Raw genomic sequence first — 12827 nt, forward strand, 5'->3', positions numbered from 1 at the left:
GTGGGGCCTTGGACTCAGTGATCTCCAGAGGTCCCTTCCAAGCACTCCCATTCTGTGATTCTCTGACTGGAGAGACAGGGCAGGGGTCCAGCAGCTGCTTTCCAGGGACTCTGAGGCTTCCTCAGCTTCCCACCAGCACATACTGAAGATAGTTCCTTAAAAGCTGCCCCAGGAGAAAGGCAGCTTGGTGAACTTGCATGGAGGTAGTTGAGGCTCCTTCCCTGGAGATATTCAAGGTGAGGCTGGACAGGGCTCTGGGCAACCTGATCTAGTGGAGGATGTCCCTGCTGACTGCAGGGGGGGTTGGAATGGATGAGCTTTGGAGGTCCCTTCCAACCCAGACCATTCTGTGATTCTGTGATCTCAGTGGATTCAGGATGGATCATGTGGATCAGGCTGTGTGCTGTGAGCAAAGGAGCAGCTGCTACAAGGGCAAGGTGTCCTCCACTGAGCACCTGGATCCTGCAGCAGCTGAAGTGACAGAGACACAGATTCTGTGCAGGACGTGTGGTGCACTCGGGCTGCTATGAATGACTTTGTCCTGACATCCTTATCCCTGCCAGGCACCCCATAACCAGAGCCATGACAGGCACCTTTGATAACCCCAGAGCTGGGTGTTCTTCCCCAGGAGGGCACAAATGCTGGGTGCTTAGCTCAGGCTTGTTGATGTTCTGAAAACCCCACAGGTGTGAAGGTTTTCCTGTAGTGAGGCAGAGAGCCTAACACACAGCTCTGAAACTCCCAGCTAAAGATTTCCAAGGGCTCTGTGGGCTGCAACAGATGCTTTCAGGTTGGCTGATTCATAAGTAGCACTTAGTGGTTTGCAAAGGTCTGATTCAGAGGAAATGGAAAGCAATGTGGAGCATTATCTAGCTTTCACTGTTAGTCATGCTAGCCCAAGTGTCACATACCATGAGTCTCTCATTACCTGGATCACAGCACCACAGTACATTAGAGGTTGGAAGGGACCTCCAGAGATCATCAGGTTCAACCCCCCTGCCAGAGCAGCATCACCCAGGGTAGTCTGCACAGGAATGCATCCAGGTGGGGTTGGAAAGTTTCCAGAGAAGGAGACTCCACAACCTCTCTGGGCAGCCTGCTCCAGGGCTCTGTCACCCTCACACCAAAGAAGTTTCTCCTCATGTTGAGCTGAAATCTTCTCTGTTCCAGTTTGTCTCCATTGCTCCTTGGCTTATCACTGTGCACCACCCAAAAGAGCCTGGCCCCCTCCCCTTGACCCCCACCCCTCAGCTATTGATAGACATTGATCAGATCCCTCTCAGCCTTCTCTTCTCCACACTAAACAGCCCCAGGGCTCTCAGGCTCTCTTCACAGGGGAGATGCTCAAGTCCCCAGATCATCCTCCTGGCTCTCCCTTGGACTCTCTCCAGCAGGTCTCTGTCTCTCTTGAACTGGGGAGCCCAGCCCTGGACACAGGATTGCAGCTGTGGTCTCAGCAGGGCAGAGCAGAGGGGGAGCAGAACCTCCCCAGCCCTGCTGGCCACACTTTTCTTGCTGCCCCCCAGGATGCCATTGGCTCTCTTGGCCACCAGAGCACATTGCTGTCCCATGCAGAACTTGCTGCCCACCAGCACTCCAAGATCTTTAACCATGGAGCTGCTCTCCAGCAGGGCAGCCTCTACCCTGTCCCAGTGCCTGTTGTTTCGTATATATTTCTGTATATATTTGTAAATAGCATTAATTTAACCTCCAATTCTGTGCACTCCCCTGGGGGAGTCTGTCCTGTCTGTGGCTCAAACCAAGGACACCAGGGCATAACTTCCTTTGACACTGTCATGGTTTTAGGGGTGCCTTTCTGAAAAAAAACATAGAGTTGCATCCTACAGGAGGACCAGAAAGGTCCAGGGTATGGAGTGGAAAATTATAACTTTGTTACTCAATGCCATAATCCTGCTGGCTCTTTACAAGTTGGCAGCAAGGCCAACTCGCTGCTTCTTTTCCTCCCTCCTGTTGGCTCTCCAGAGGGAATTCCTTACCTGGTAACCCATGGGGGAGTAGGGCCTGGTTATGACTAATTTTTACTGTGCAGTCTTGGTCTGTTTAGGCCTAATGCTGGGGACCAAGGGGAGGCAGTTTCAGGCCTGGCCAGCCTGAATCCAGCCTAGCAATGAGGGGGAAGAAACAGCCCTGGGCATATGTTAAACCCCAGGTGGGGAGAAAAGCAGCAGCTGGGGTCTTGTGGCTTATTCTGGTTGGGGAAGGTTTTTGGTGTTTTTTTTAATGTATCCTGTCCAGATATTAGGTGTTAAGGATTCATGTATTCTGCATTTCCCTGTATATTTTTGAATATAATTCTGTATTTCTTTCTAATCCAACTTCCTTTGTAGAGTAAAATAATTTCTGTCATCTCTTTAGACTAAGACAGGCACCAAACCAGATTTATCTGGCCAGAAGCCATCAAGACTAATAGACCACAAGTCTCTTGAAAAGGACATACCTTGAACTCTTTGCAGCTTGGGTTTGGAAAAGGTCATTGGTAAGTTCAGAGGAATGTAGTGCTCATGATTGCAGATGGTTTGAAGAAATTCAAACTTGTATTCAACCAGAAGCTGTGGTTAGAAAAATAAACAACAAAGAAGACAAACAGAAACTCTGTTTACAGTTTGACTCAATAGCTTCCAGTTCCTTGCACAAGGACTGGGGAATCAGAACAGCATTTGGTGTAACTCAGTAATCCTAGGCAAAGCTTTGTGTTGTTTCCCCCCAAAGATCAGTGCAAGAGGCTTGGGACTTCTTCACCTTTTTCATCCAGACTATTAACTAATCTCTCCTTTAGTTCTGAGTGTTTCTATTGTTTTAAGGCTTAGTTGCAGATAGGCTCCTGGCCTGGACAGAGAGGTATCTGCCTCCAGAAGACTCTTGCAGGAAGAGTGTCTAAAAGGCCTCCATGAGTCACACAAAATAATCATTACAGAGCTTTGACTGATGAGGATATGTGCAACCACAAACCATCCTTCAAGAAACATACTGCTTACCTTAGGGTCTTTTGGGCTGAATCCAGAAATGTAATCATTTATCAAGTTGAAAACAAATCCTCTGTCCATAAAGGTCAAACAACGCTGGAGAAAGAAACAGCTACGTGTGACACACCAGCAAAAACAAAAGCATCCACCCTAAATCACCTCTATGCCACCCTCCTGCCAGCAGCCAGGTTTGATCCTCCAGACTGCTGCTGACTTTCCAAAGTGTACCTGACCCTGTCACTCTGAAGTTATTTCATTCATAGAGTCATAGAATAGTTTGGGTTGGAAGGGACCTTAAAGCTCATCCAGTCCCAACTCCCCTGCCATGGGCAGGGACACCTCCCCCCAGCCCAGCTTGCTCAAGGCCTCATCCAGCCTGGCCTTCAACACCTCCAGGGAGGGGACAGCCACAGCCTCCCTGGGCAACCTGTGCCAGTGTCTCCCCACCCCCACTCTAAACAATTTCTTCCTCATCTTCAGTCTCAATCTCCCTTTCCCAGCTCAATGCCACTGCCCTTTGCCCTGGCACTACAAGTCCCTTCCCAGCTCTCCTGGAGCCTCTTCAGCTACCAGAAGGCTGCTCTAAGGTCTCCCTGGAGCCTTCTCTTCTCCAGCCTGAACAGCTCCAACTCTCCCAGCCTGTCCCCACTGGGGAGGTTCTGCAGCCCTCTGATCATCTTGGTGGCCTCCTCTGGATGTGCTCTAACAGTTCCACGTCCCTCTTATGCTGGGGGCCCCAGAACTGGAGGCAGTGCTGCAGGTGGGGTCTGAGCAGAGCAGAGCAGAGCAGTGGGGCAGAATCCCCTCCCTGTGCTGCTGCTCTCACTGCTTTGGATGTAGCCCAGGATACAGTTTCCTGCTGGGCTGCCAGGGACCACTGCCAGCTCAGTGTGCACTTTGGATGATCTCACTTCAGTCTCCAGTGGGCAACAGAAATATTTAAAACAAGAAAACATGTATTTCTTCTTAAGTCCTGGACAGCTGCTAGGCAGGGCAGCAAACTAGATAATACATAGAGCATCCCAGGCTCTTTCTTGGAAAGAAGAAAGCTCTTTCCCAGCAAAGCTTATCCTCTCAAGAGTTCTCATCATCGCAGACACCAGAGAGATATTAAAATCCAAACACATTTGTTTGCCTTCTGCTTATTTCTAACTGGCTGGGTTTTGTTGTTGTCTTTTTTTTTTTTTTTCTTCCCTGATAAAAGCCTGGGTGAAGGAAAGAAAGTGCTGACCTTCAGGAAGTTGGCCAAGCTGAAGTTGACATTTCTGGACTCTTCAGGGATCTCGTTGTAGCGAATGGTGACGTGAGGAATGATGGCCAGCAGCAGGGAATGCAGGGCGTGCTGGTAGGAGTCAGGGAAGCGCTGGGCTCGGGGCAGCTGAAACCAAAATGCACATCCCACACTCAAGAGCTGCAGGCCAGCAGCTGGAGAGGGCCAGGCACAAGTTCCTGTTAGCATCTGTTTGTGTTTCCTAATCAAATATTGGCATGCAGAAAGCACTGGCGGAAACCGCAGCAGCTAGGGACAGAGGAGGAGGCTGAAGGAGCCAGGAGGAGATCTGGAGTTTTAAAATTAGACTTGAGAATGAAAAGGGAAAGAAGGGGAAAGTGAAGTGAGGGGGGGGAAAAAAGGAAGAAAAAAAAAAGGAAAATCTGGCTAGTTGTTCAGCTTGTCAGGGCTAGGGGTTGGAATTGATCTTCACAGGTCCGTCCCCTGTGATTCTGTGAGGCTATAACTAGACAATTTGCTACCCTGAGTTATCCTCTCAGTGTCAAATAAACCACAGGAATGTAGAAAACCAGACACCAGAGGCTGGGGGGGTTGGACTGGATGAACCTCAGAGGTCCCTTCCAAGCCCTACCATTGATCCTGTGATTCTGTGAGGCTATAAATACACAATTTGCTAGCCTGAGGTATCCTGTCAGTGTTAAATGAACAGAGAAATCATGGAATCACAGAATGGTTTGGGTTGGAAGGGACCTCCAAAGCTCATCCAGTCCAACCCCCTGCACTCAGCAGGGACATCCTCAACTAGATTAGGTTGCACAGGGCCCTATTCAGCCTCACCTTGAATATCTCCAGGGATGGGACCCCAACCACCTCCCTAGGCAACCTGCTGCAGTGTTTATTATCCCCATGGTGCAGACTTGTTCTTAACATCCAATCTATATCTGCTCTGCTCTGTTTGACAAGCAGATACCAGAGACAAGAAGTTAAAAAATACTCTCAAGTGTTGAGGGAAATAAAAAGAATACCTACAAAACATACATGAGTGTCTGCCAAGTAGGATTTATGACTACATCATACATGTCCCAGATAAAATGGCAGGGGGTTGTGTTTGAAATCTTCAGGGATGTGTTTGGCACACAGAATCACAGAATGGTGCAGGTTGGAAGGGATCTCCAGAGATCATTCAGTCCAACCCCCCTGCCAGAGCAGGGGCACTGAGGGCAGGTCACACAAGAACACATCCAGGTGGGGCTGGGCAGCCTGCTCCAGGCCTCCAGCACCCTCACAGTGACAAAGTTTTCTCTTCTGTTCCCATGGCACCTCCTCTGCTCCAGCTTGCCCTCAGTGCCCCTTGGCCTGTCCTTGGACATCCCTGAGCAGAGCCTGGCTCTGTCACCTCCACACTTATCCTTCACATCTTCATGAAGGTTAATATATAAACCAAATGTGGAGCTCTGGCAATGCATTTTGGGGCTGGGTTGGAAAATCAGTGCTCATCCTGATGGTCATCTTTGGATCACAGAATCACAGAATTGTCAGGGTTGGAAGGGACCTCAAGGATCATCCAGTTCCAACCCCCCTGCAATGGGCAGAGACACTTTCCACTAGATCAAGTTGCCCAGAGTCACATCCAGCCTGGGTCTAGCTGAGTATCTCACCTCAGCTGTACTGCAACACCTGATGGAAGTGTGCTGGTGGGAAAGAAGGCAGAGCCAGAGCATCACAGATTATTTAGTTGTAGTTTCAAGAAAAAAAAGAAAAAGTTTACCATAGCCTCTCAGAAAATCTTTTGGAGGAGAGTTTGTTTGTGGTGGCTCTGGAATGCAGCACTCAACTAATTTGCTTTTACCTTGATTTTGTTTTCTTCCAGTAAATACATTGCCATCGACTTTGCTAGTGCTTCAAAGAAAAACCAGGAGTACTAGGAAGCAAAAAAGAATATGGTTAGTTTTCTCTGCAGGATTCAACATGTTTGGTTGTGTGGGGCAGCAGCAGTGTGGGAAGGAGGGCATTTTGTAAGCATAGCTGTGCTTGCACAGCTAGTTTGGCATGGGTGTCTTTGCTACCTGGAGGAGTCCTGCCAGGTTTGGGGTGGGAAGGGCTCCATCCCCTCTGTACCCCAATGAGGAGCCAGCACAGAGAGGCAGAAACTCAGTCTGCCTCCCCTGAGACAGCCCTCAGGTGTGGCCAGAAGAAAATGGACAAAACTGGCAAAGAGAAAAGCCCTTTGCTGTGTCCTGCCATGAGCCACAGCACATCCAGGCTTTCTGCAAGGACTCATCTCTGTTGTGAGGGCAGAACCTCGAGCGTACAGATGGGACGAGCTGCCCTGGGAGCTTTGCTCCTGTGGTGGGTTTGGATGGATCAAAGTGTTGGCCTTTAAACTTAGACACCCCCCCTCCACTCTTGGCAGTCAAACCCTGCCAGCACTTCACCTTGAGCAGCTTATTGATGGCCAGGAAATCTGCTGACTGCTTCAGGATGGTGGCCATGGCGAGCACCAGGATCTCGTGGGTCAGCTTTGCCTGGGTGGCATTGGGTTTCTCGGCTCGGAAGACATACTGGGGCAAGAGGAACAGTGTCAGCAATGTGCCAGCTGCCAGCAGTGTGCCAGCTGCCAGCAGGCAGTCCCATGGAGTGGGAGGGTCATGACTGACCTTTATGAAGGAGCGCAAGTAGTGGTCCAGACCTTCCTCATGGCACTTGGATACAATGTGCAGAAGAACCCTGGCAAGAAATGTGCTTTGTGTTCAGCATGAAGATAAGTCCCTCCAGCTCATGAAAGCAGACACCATCTTTGGCCCTGCTCACCCCCAAAGGCCTCAGAGCTGGTACAGCTGGGCTCACAGGGAGCCAGCAGCTCTCCCAGCTCCTGTGGTGCACCACCAGCCTTGCTACACTCAGAGCTGAGGTGGCCAAAGCCTCTTCTTCACTCTGGTGCTGGACTAGCTGCCACACAGACCAGCTGCCTTCACTGCTCTTGGCTTTCTGCACACAGAGATCATGTGGAGGACTCCTGAGAGCTCTGTGCATGGCAGGATCAAAGCCTGCTGCTACCTAAATTCCTGATGCAGTGAGCATTAGACACCTGGGCAAGGCTCAGGTCTTAGATAAATCAAACCCACAACTACTCAATTAACCTGCTCTGCACCCAGTTCTTTTTGGCTGTACCTACAGAGCTGCTGTGAGGTGAACCAGCCCATTTTCCCCTCCTGCACAAGCTACACCACCCTCTCTCTACAGCTCATTATTGTGTGGAGCTCTTTCCTAATGGTAACACAAGTGCCAATGAGCAACCACACCATTCCATCAAATCTGTCAAATGAACACAAAACCCCCACAAAATCTCTGCTGAGAAGCAGGAACATTTTCCCCCCCGCTGTTGTGATCCTCCGATACCTGCATCTCTGACTTAATTAATTCTGGAAGGCTCTTTTTAACTGAATTTCCACCCTAAGCCCCGTGCTGCACGCTCTGGATTGATGCCAGGCTCTTGCCTTGCAGCTGACTGGGGCCAGGCAGACCCTGGGTAACCTGCCAGCTCCTCTGGAAGCACTCCAGGTGGCTGATGAAGACAGCAAGGGCCTGGTTTCTTCAGCCAAGAGTAGGGATTTACATTCCAGTCTCAGCCAGAGGGAACAACAAACTATTGCACATTGTCACAGATGCCACAGGCCAAAGCACAGGGAGGAGCTTACAAGCCTTTTATCAGATAAAGTGGGGTTTTAAGTTCCACTCTGGAAGTCTAGTTGTCATCAAGCAGAAAGCTACTGACAAACTGAGAGGCACCAGGCCAAGCTTTGGGAAAACCTCTAGCAGTGAAGGTGGGAGTCAGGGGCACTTCTGCCTCTGTCTTTGTCCCCTGGGGAGTCAAGCAGAGTGGGATTACAGTGCACAGGAGAAGTCTCCACAACCTGCAGCACATGGCACAGGACTGTGACTGCAGCAGCCTCCAGACCCCTGGGACAGCAGGGCTCAGGCCCTGCATCTCTGGGGCATCAGAGCTCAGCCTCCAGCCTCTGCTTTCACGGCACTGAGAGGCTTTCGGTACACTGATGCACAGCACCTCCACGGAAGATCCCATGGAGTGACATCTGGTATTCCCCTTGGCACTGCAGCATGTCATGGAGGAAGCACCATGGGAAGAGGAAAGTGGAGACTCACAGAATCAAAGAATGATTTGGGTTGGAAGGGACCTCAAAGCTCATCCAGTTCCAAGCCCCTGCCATAGGCAGGGACACCTCCCCCCAGCCCAGCTTGCTCAAGGCCTCATCCAGCCTGGCCTTCAGCACCTCCAGGCAGGAGGCAGCCACAGCCTCCCTGGGCAACCTGTGCCAGTCTCTCCCCACCCTCACTCTCAACAATTTCTTCCCAATCTCCAATCTCAATCTCCCCTCTCCCAGCTCAAAGCCATTCTCCCTCATCCTGGCACTCCCAGCCCTTGTCCAAAGTCCCTCCCCAGCTCTCCTGGAGCCTCTTCAGGTCCTGGAAGGCTGCTCTAAGGTTGCCCTGGAGCCTTCTCTTCTCCAGGCTGAACAGCCCCAACTCTCCCAGCCTGTCTCCACAGGGGAGCTTCTCCAGCCTCTGATCATCTTGGTGGCCTCCTCTGGAGCCTCTCCAGCAGCTCCAGGTCCTTCCTGTGCTGGGGGCCCCAGCAGTGGAGGCAGTGCTGCAGGTGGGGTCTGAGCAGAGCACAGGAGCAGAATCCCCTCCCTGTGCTGCTGCTCTCCCTGCTCTGGATGGTGCCATCAGTTCAGGGGTGTCCAGAGCTGGGCAGGGAAGGTGCTTTGCACCGTTTTCTCCCTCTGGGCCCTGCACAAAGCCTGTACCCAGGAGAAGCTTCCTGCAGAGCCCAGGCCCTGGTCGCTGCTGCCCTCTTGGGGCTGCGGGCAGGGCCCAGCATGGCCTCACAAACCACCCCCTTCAGCCCAGGAATTCTGGCCCAGAACCGTTGTGGAGGCTCCTTCTGCAGGGCAGCACAGCCAGCCCACGGGGACTTGGAGCAGAGCTTCTGACTCAGGGCACTGGGGCAGCAGGAATGAGACAAGGGCATCACTGCTGCTGGGAATCACTGAATCACAGAATGGGAGGTGTTGGAAGGGACCTCCAGAGATCATCCTGTCCAAGCTCCCTGCCAGAGCAGGGTCACCCAGGGCAGGGCACACAGGAGCACAACCATAGAAGACTCTACAACCTTACTGGGCAGCCTGCTCCACATCTGCTGCCTGCAGCTGGGACATGCCCCAGCACTCTGGAGTCTTTTGATGCCTCCTCACCACAGGAAGGACATTGAGGGGCTGGAGCCTGTCCAGAGAAGGGCAATGAGGCTGGAGAAGGGCCTGGAGCCCCTGGGCAAGAGGAGGGGCTGAAGGGAGCTGGGGGTGTTCAGGCTGGAGAAGAGGAGGCTGAGGGAGACCTCATTGCTCTCTACAGGTCCCTGAAGGGAGGTTGGAGTGAGGAGGGGACAGCCTCTGCTCCTTGGTAGCAAGGGACAGGAGCAGAGGGAATGGTTCCAAGCTGCACCAGGGGAGGTTCAGGCTGGAGGGCAGAAAATATTTTTTCACTGGAAGGGTTCTCAAACATTGTAACAGGCAGCCCAGGGTAGTGCTGGAGTCACCATCCCTGGGGGTGTTCAAGCAGCTGTGGAGCTGGCACTTAGGGACACAGTTTAGTGCTGGGTCAAGGGTTGGACTGGATGAGCTTTGAGGTCTCTTCCAACCAGATGTATTCTGTGATTCTGTAACAGCCCAGAGCCACTCCCACCAGCAAGGCTGTTTTTAAAAATCAAACCAGAGGTATCCTTTAAGGTTGCTTTTTCCTCCCAGGTCAAGGTCCCCACAAGGTCCCATGCCAGCCAGGCATGGCCAGGTGCCCCACAGCAGGATCAGAGGAGCAAACAGCTGTGGACAGCCAACGGTGCCACTTGGCACCTCGTGCTGGGAAACCACACCCTGCTCTGCACTGAGGTTTGTGGCTTTGCATCTGCAAGTGAAGGAGAGCCAATGGTTTGCCAGACACTCACATGGTGCAGTTGACAGCCACTTCATCTTCCTGGGTCACGTTGGTAAGGACTCTAAAGAGTTGCACAAGAATTACAGGTAGAAACTGAATCATTACTTGGATCTCCATGGCGTGCAAACACTAAAACAGATGTTCAAAACACAGACACTTTTAGTTCAACATTCTGCAGATGTGAAAACAGTTACAGTCCACACAGACATCTCTGTGACACTAAGCAAATGCTTCAGGGTGTGGGCTCCAGCCTGCCAGAGGACAGGAGAACTTGGGCCCCTAGCAGCACTCCCTGCCTGCCTTCCAGCTGACAGATGTCAAGCTGCATGCCTTCAGGGAAGCAACATTGATCACTCATGGCAGGGATTAATCCTCCTCTCAGATGTGCCCAGGCAGCTAGGACCTAACTGGAGGTCAGGTGCTAGGATTTGACCCTAATAACCCAGAACTTAAGGCTGAAGTTTTGCTCTAAAGTCTTCCTGTTGCTTGTGTGAGTTTTCTGAGGCGACCAAATCTCATTTTCTCCAATGACCTTGGAGCATGGAAACACCTAATGGCTGATGACTCAGAGGCAGACTTTCCTCCCAAGAGCACAGGTTGCTGTTGGAAATGAGGTTTAAGTGACTTGGTGAAGGTTGAGATCATCTGGTGCCACCCACCACATAGACCTCTTGTGCCTGAATCTCGCAACGAGTCCAGGCAGTTTCACTTTCATTTTTCAAACCTGCAGATCTAATGAAAGGCTCTTAAATCTGTGTCTAATTATTTAAATGACTGAAATTACTGAGCTAGTGATGGTAAGAAGCCCCCACTTGTGGATGGCATGTAAATGTCTCCCTGTCTGCAGGCTGCAGTGGGCAGGGCTGGGACCTACCCAGCTCCTGGACAAAATGCTCACAACAAAGCAACTGTTCTCTCAGTGCTTGGCTTCAAAACTTGCCACTTTTAATACTACTTAAAATATTTATACATGACCTGAAACGTGCCCAGTAACTCTGTGGTGATAAATCCCCAGCACTGGAAGCAGAGCTGTTGCTACAGCAGCACTACCCAAAACAGAGACAGCAAACAGCCAAGAAACAGATTTCTTGCAGGAGCCTCTGTTGGACCTGCTCCAAGGTCCTTATTCATGCCTCAGCAACTGGCAAAAACCTGGGTCTGGGTCACAGGTCATCTGTGGTCAAAATTAACTGACTGATAATCTCAGATCATTTTTAGATAGAAAAAAAATAAATCAATCCCTGTTTTGAATGGATAATCCTGGAACCAAGAAACTGTGCAATGGGTTCAAAGGTTTGAATCAGTTCTAGGGCAACAGAGTGTGAGGCTACCAGCAGGGGGCTTTGTCATGAGCACCCCACAGCCCTGCTGACTGCTGTGTTCTTCTGCTGTGAAAAGCAGTGGGGAGCAGCAGCCAGCCAGCAGCTGTGTCAGTAAGCACAGGCATTGCCCAGAACCCTGGTGCCAGTGCTGCAGCAAGTGTGTATTCCTGCAGGGCAGGGGTCTGGCTAGTCACTGGTGGTCTGTGAAAACACAAAGGATGGCCACCAACAGGCACTGTTCACCTTCAGGTATTTAATAAGTTCTCCTGGGACCTCCTTAGCTCCCGCCTGCACCAGCTGGCAGTACTGGAAGAATTTGTGCAAGTGCATGTCCTGGAAGAGACAAACAAGTTCAGTGCAGCAGCTGCAGTATTTGTCAGTCCTTACTCTGCAGCTAACACTTAAAAATCTGCTGCCTGACCTCTGGCAGCTGGCCATGTCCCTGGCAAAGTCCCATCTTACTACCAGTGGTCCCCAGGCTGCCATTTCCCAGCACTACAGTGCTGCTCCCTGCCTTTCCCAATGTACCCAGCCACTGCCCATCCCTTGGCTCCCAGCCAACCCCAAGATGAAGCACAAAAGTGCCAGAAGTGTTAGAGTTATCCTGTGGTTGCACTACCTCCAGCCCCAGTCCCCACCCAGCACTAGCCTGGAGAAGTGGCTGCAGCTCTGTGAGACTGCTTCACTCACCTCCTACTGTCAGATTCTCCTTCCCATTCCTCTCCCTCCTCCTCCAAGGTTAAACTGAATTACTGAGTTGTTTAACTCTAAAAAGCATCTGGGAATGTGATTTGGTGGGGGGTGGAAGCACTGTGATGCTCTCAGTGCTGCACAGAATCAATAAGACCCCAAAGCAGACTCAGATGATGCTAAAAGCAAGTTGCTGTGAATGAAGTGCAGCTGACTGTATCCAGCACAGCACAGGTCCACCGTGAGCAGTGCGGACAGGAGGTGCCCCAGAACATGTGCTGAGGATCTTTGCTGCACATTCATGAAGCCTGGGGAAGTCCATCACTACCATAAGGTGGCAGGACACATGAGGACTTGGTAAACCAGCTGCTGTCAGCAAAGTTTGTTAGTAAAGAGCCTAATATCTAGGGGAGCCTCTCATTCCCATCAGCCCTTCTGCATCAGCATCAGCAAGGCAGCTCACTTGCTGCAATGTTTCCCTGCTCTTGCCTGTTACAGTGCAAGTGGCCAGGAGAACATCAGCCTCCCCCCAGGCTCCCTGACTCGTACAACTGTCTCATCATAGCCAGCCAAAGGAGCAGATCCCTG

The 12827-nt window shown here is 51.3% G+C and overlaps 1 protein-coding gene across 3 annotated transcripts in view; it reads right to left on the reverse strand.

Annotated features, from left to right (window-relative positions):
• DOCK11 (dedicator of cytokinesis 11) overlaps positions 1–12827 on the reverse strand; it is a 128920-nt gene that overhangs the window by 60567 nt on the left and 55526 nt on the right. For all 3 annotated transcript variants that reach the window (XM_054388518.1, XM_054388517.1, XM_054388516.1), the window contains exons 23-30: positions 11793–11882; positions 10238–10356; positions 6873–6942; positions 6651–6776; positions 6065–6136; positions 4216–4362; positions 2997–3080; positions 2459–2570 (exon numbers count right to left, since the gene is read on the reverse strand). In XM_054388518.1, the coding sequence (XP_054244493.1) occupies positions 2459–2570; positions 2997–3080; positions 4216–4362; positions 6065–6136; positions 6651–6776; positions 6873–6942; positions 10238–10356; positions 11793–11882 (820 nt within the window). The remainder of the gene's footprint in view (positions 1–2458; positions 2571–2996; positions 3081–4215; positions 4363–6064; positions 6137–6650; positions 6777–6872; positions 6943–10237; positions 10357–11792; positions 11883–12827) is intronic.

This window comes from Indicator indicator, chromosome 17 (assembly GCF_027791375.1).
Source record: "Indicator indicator isolate 239-I01 chromosome 17, UM_Iind_1.1, whole genome shotgun sequence".
Classification (NCBI taxonomy): domain Eukaryota; kingdom Metazoa; phylum Chordata; class Aves; order Piciformes; family Indicatoridae; genus Indicator; species Indicator indicator.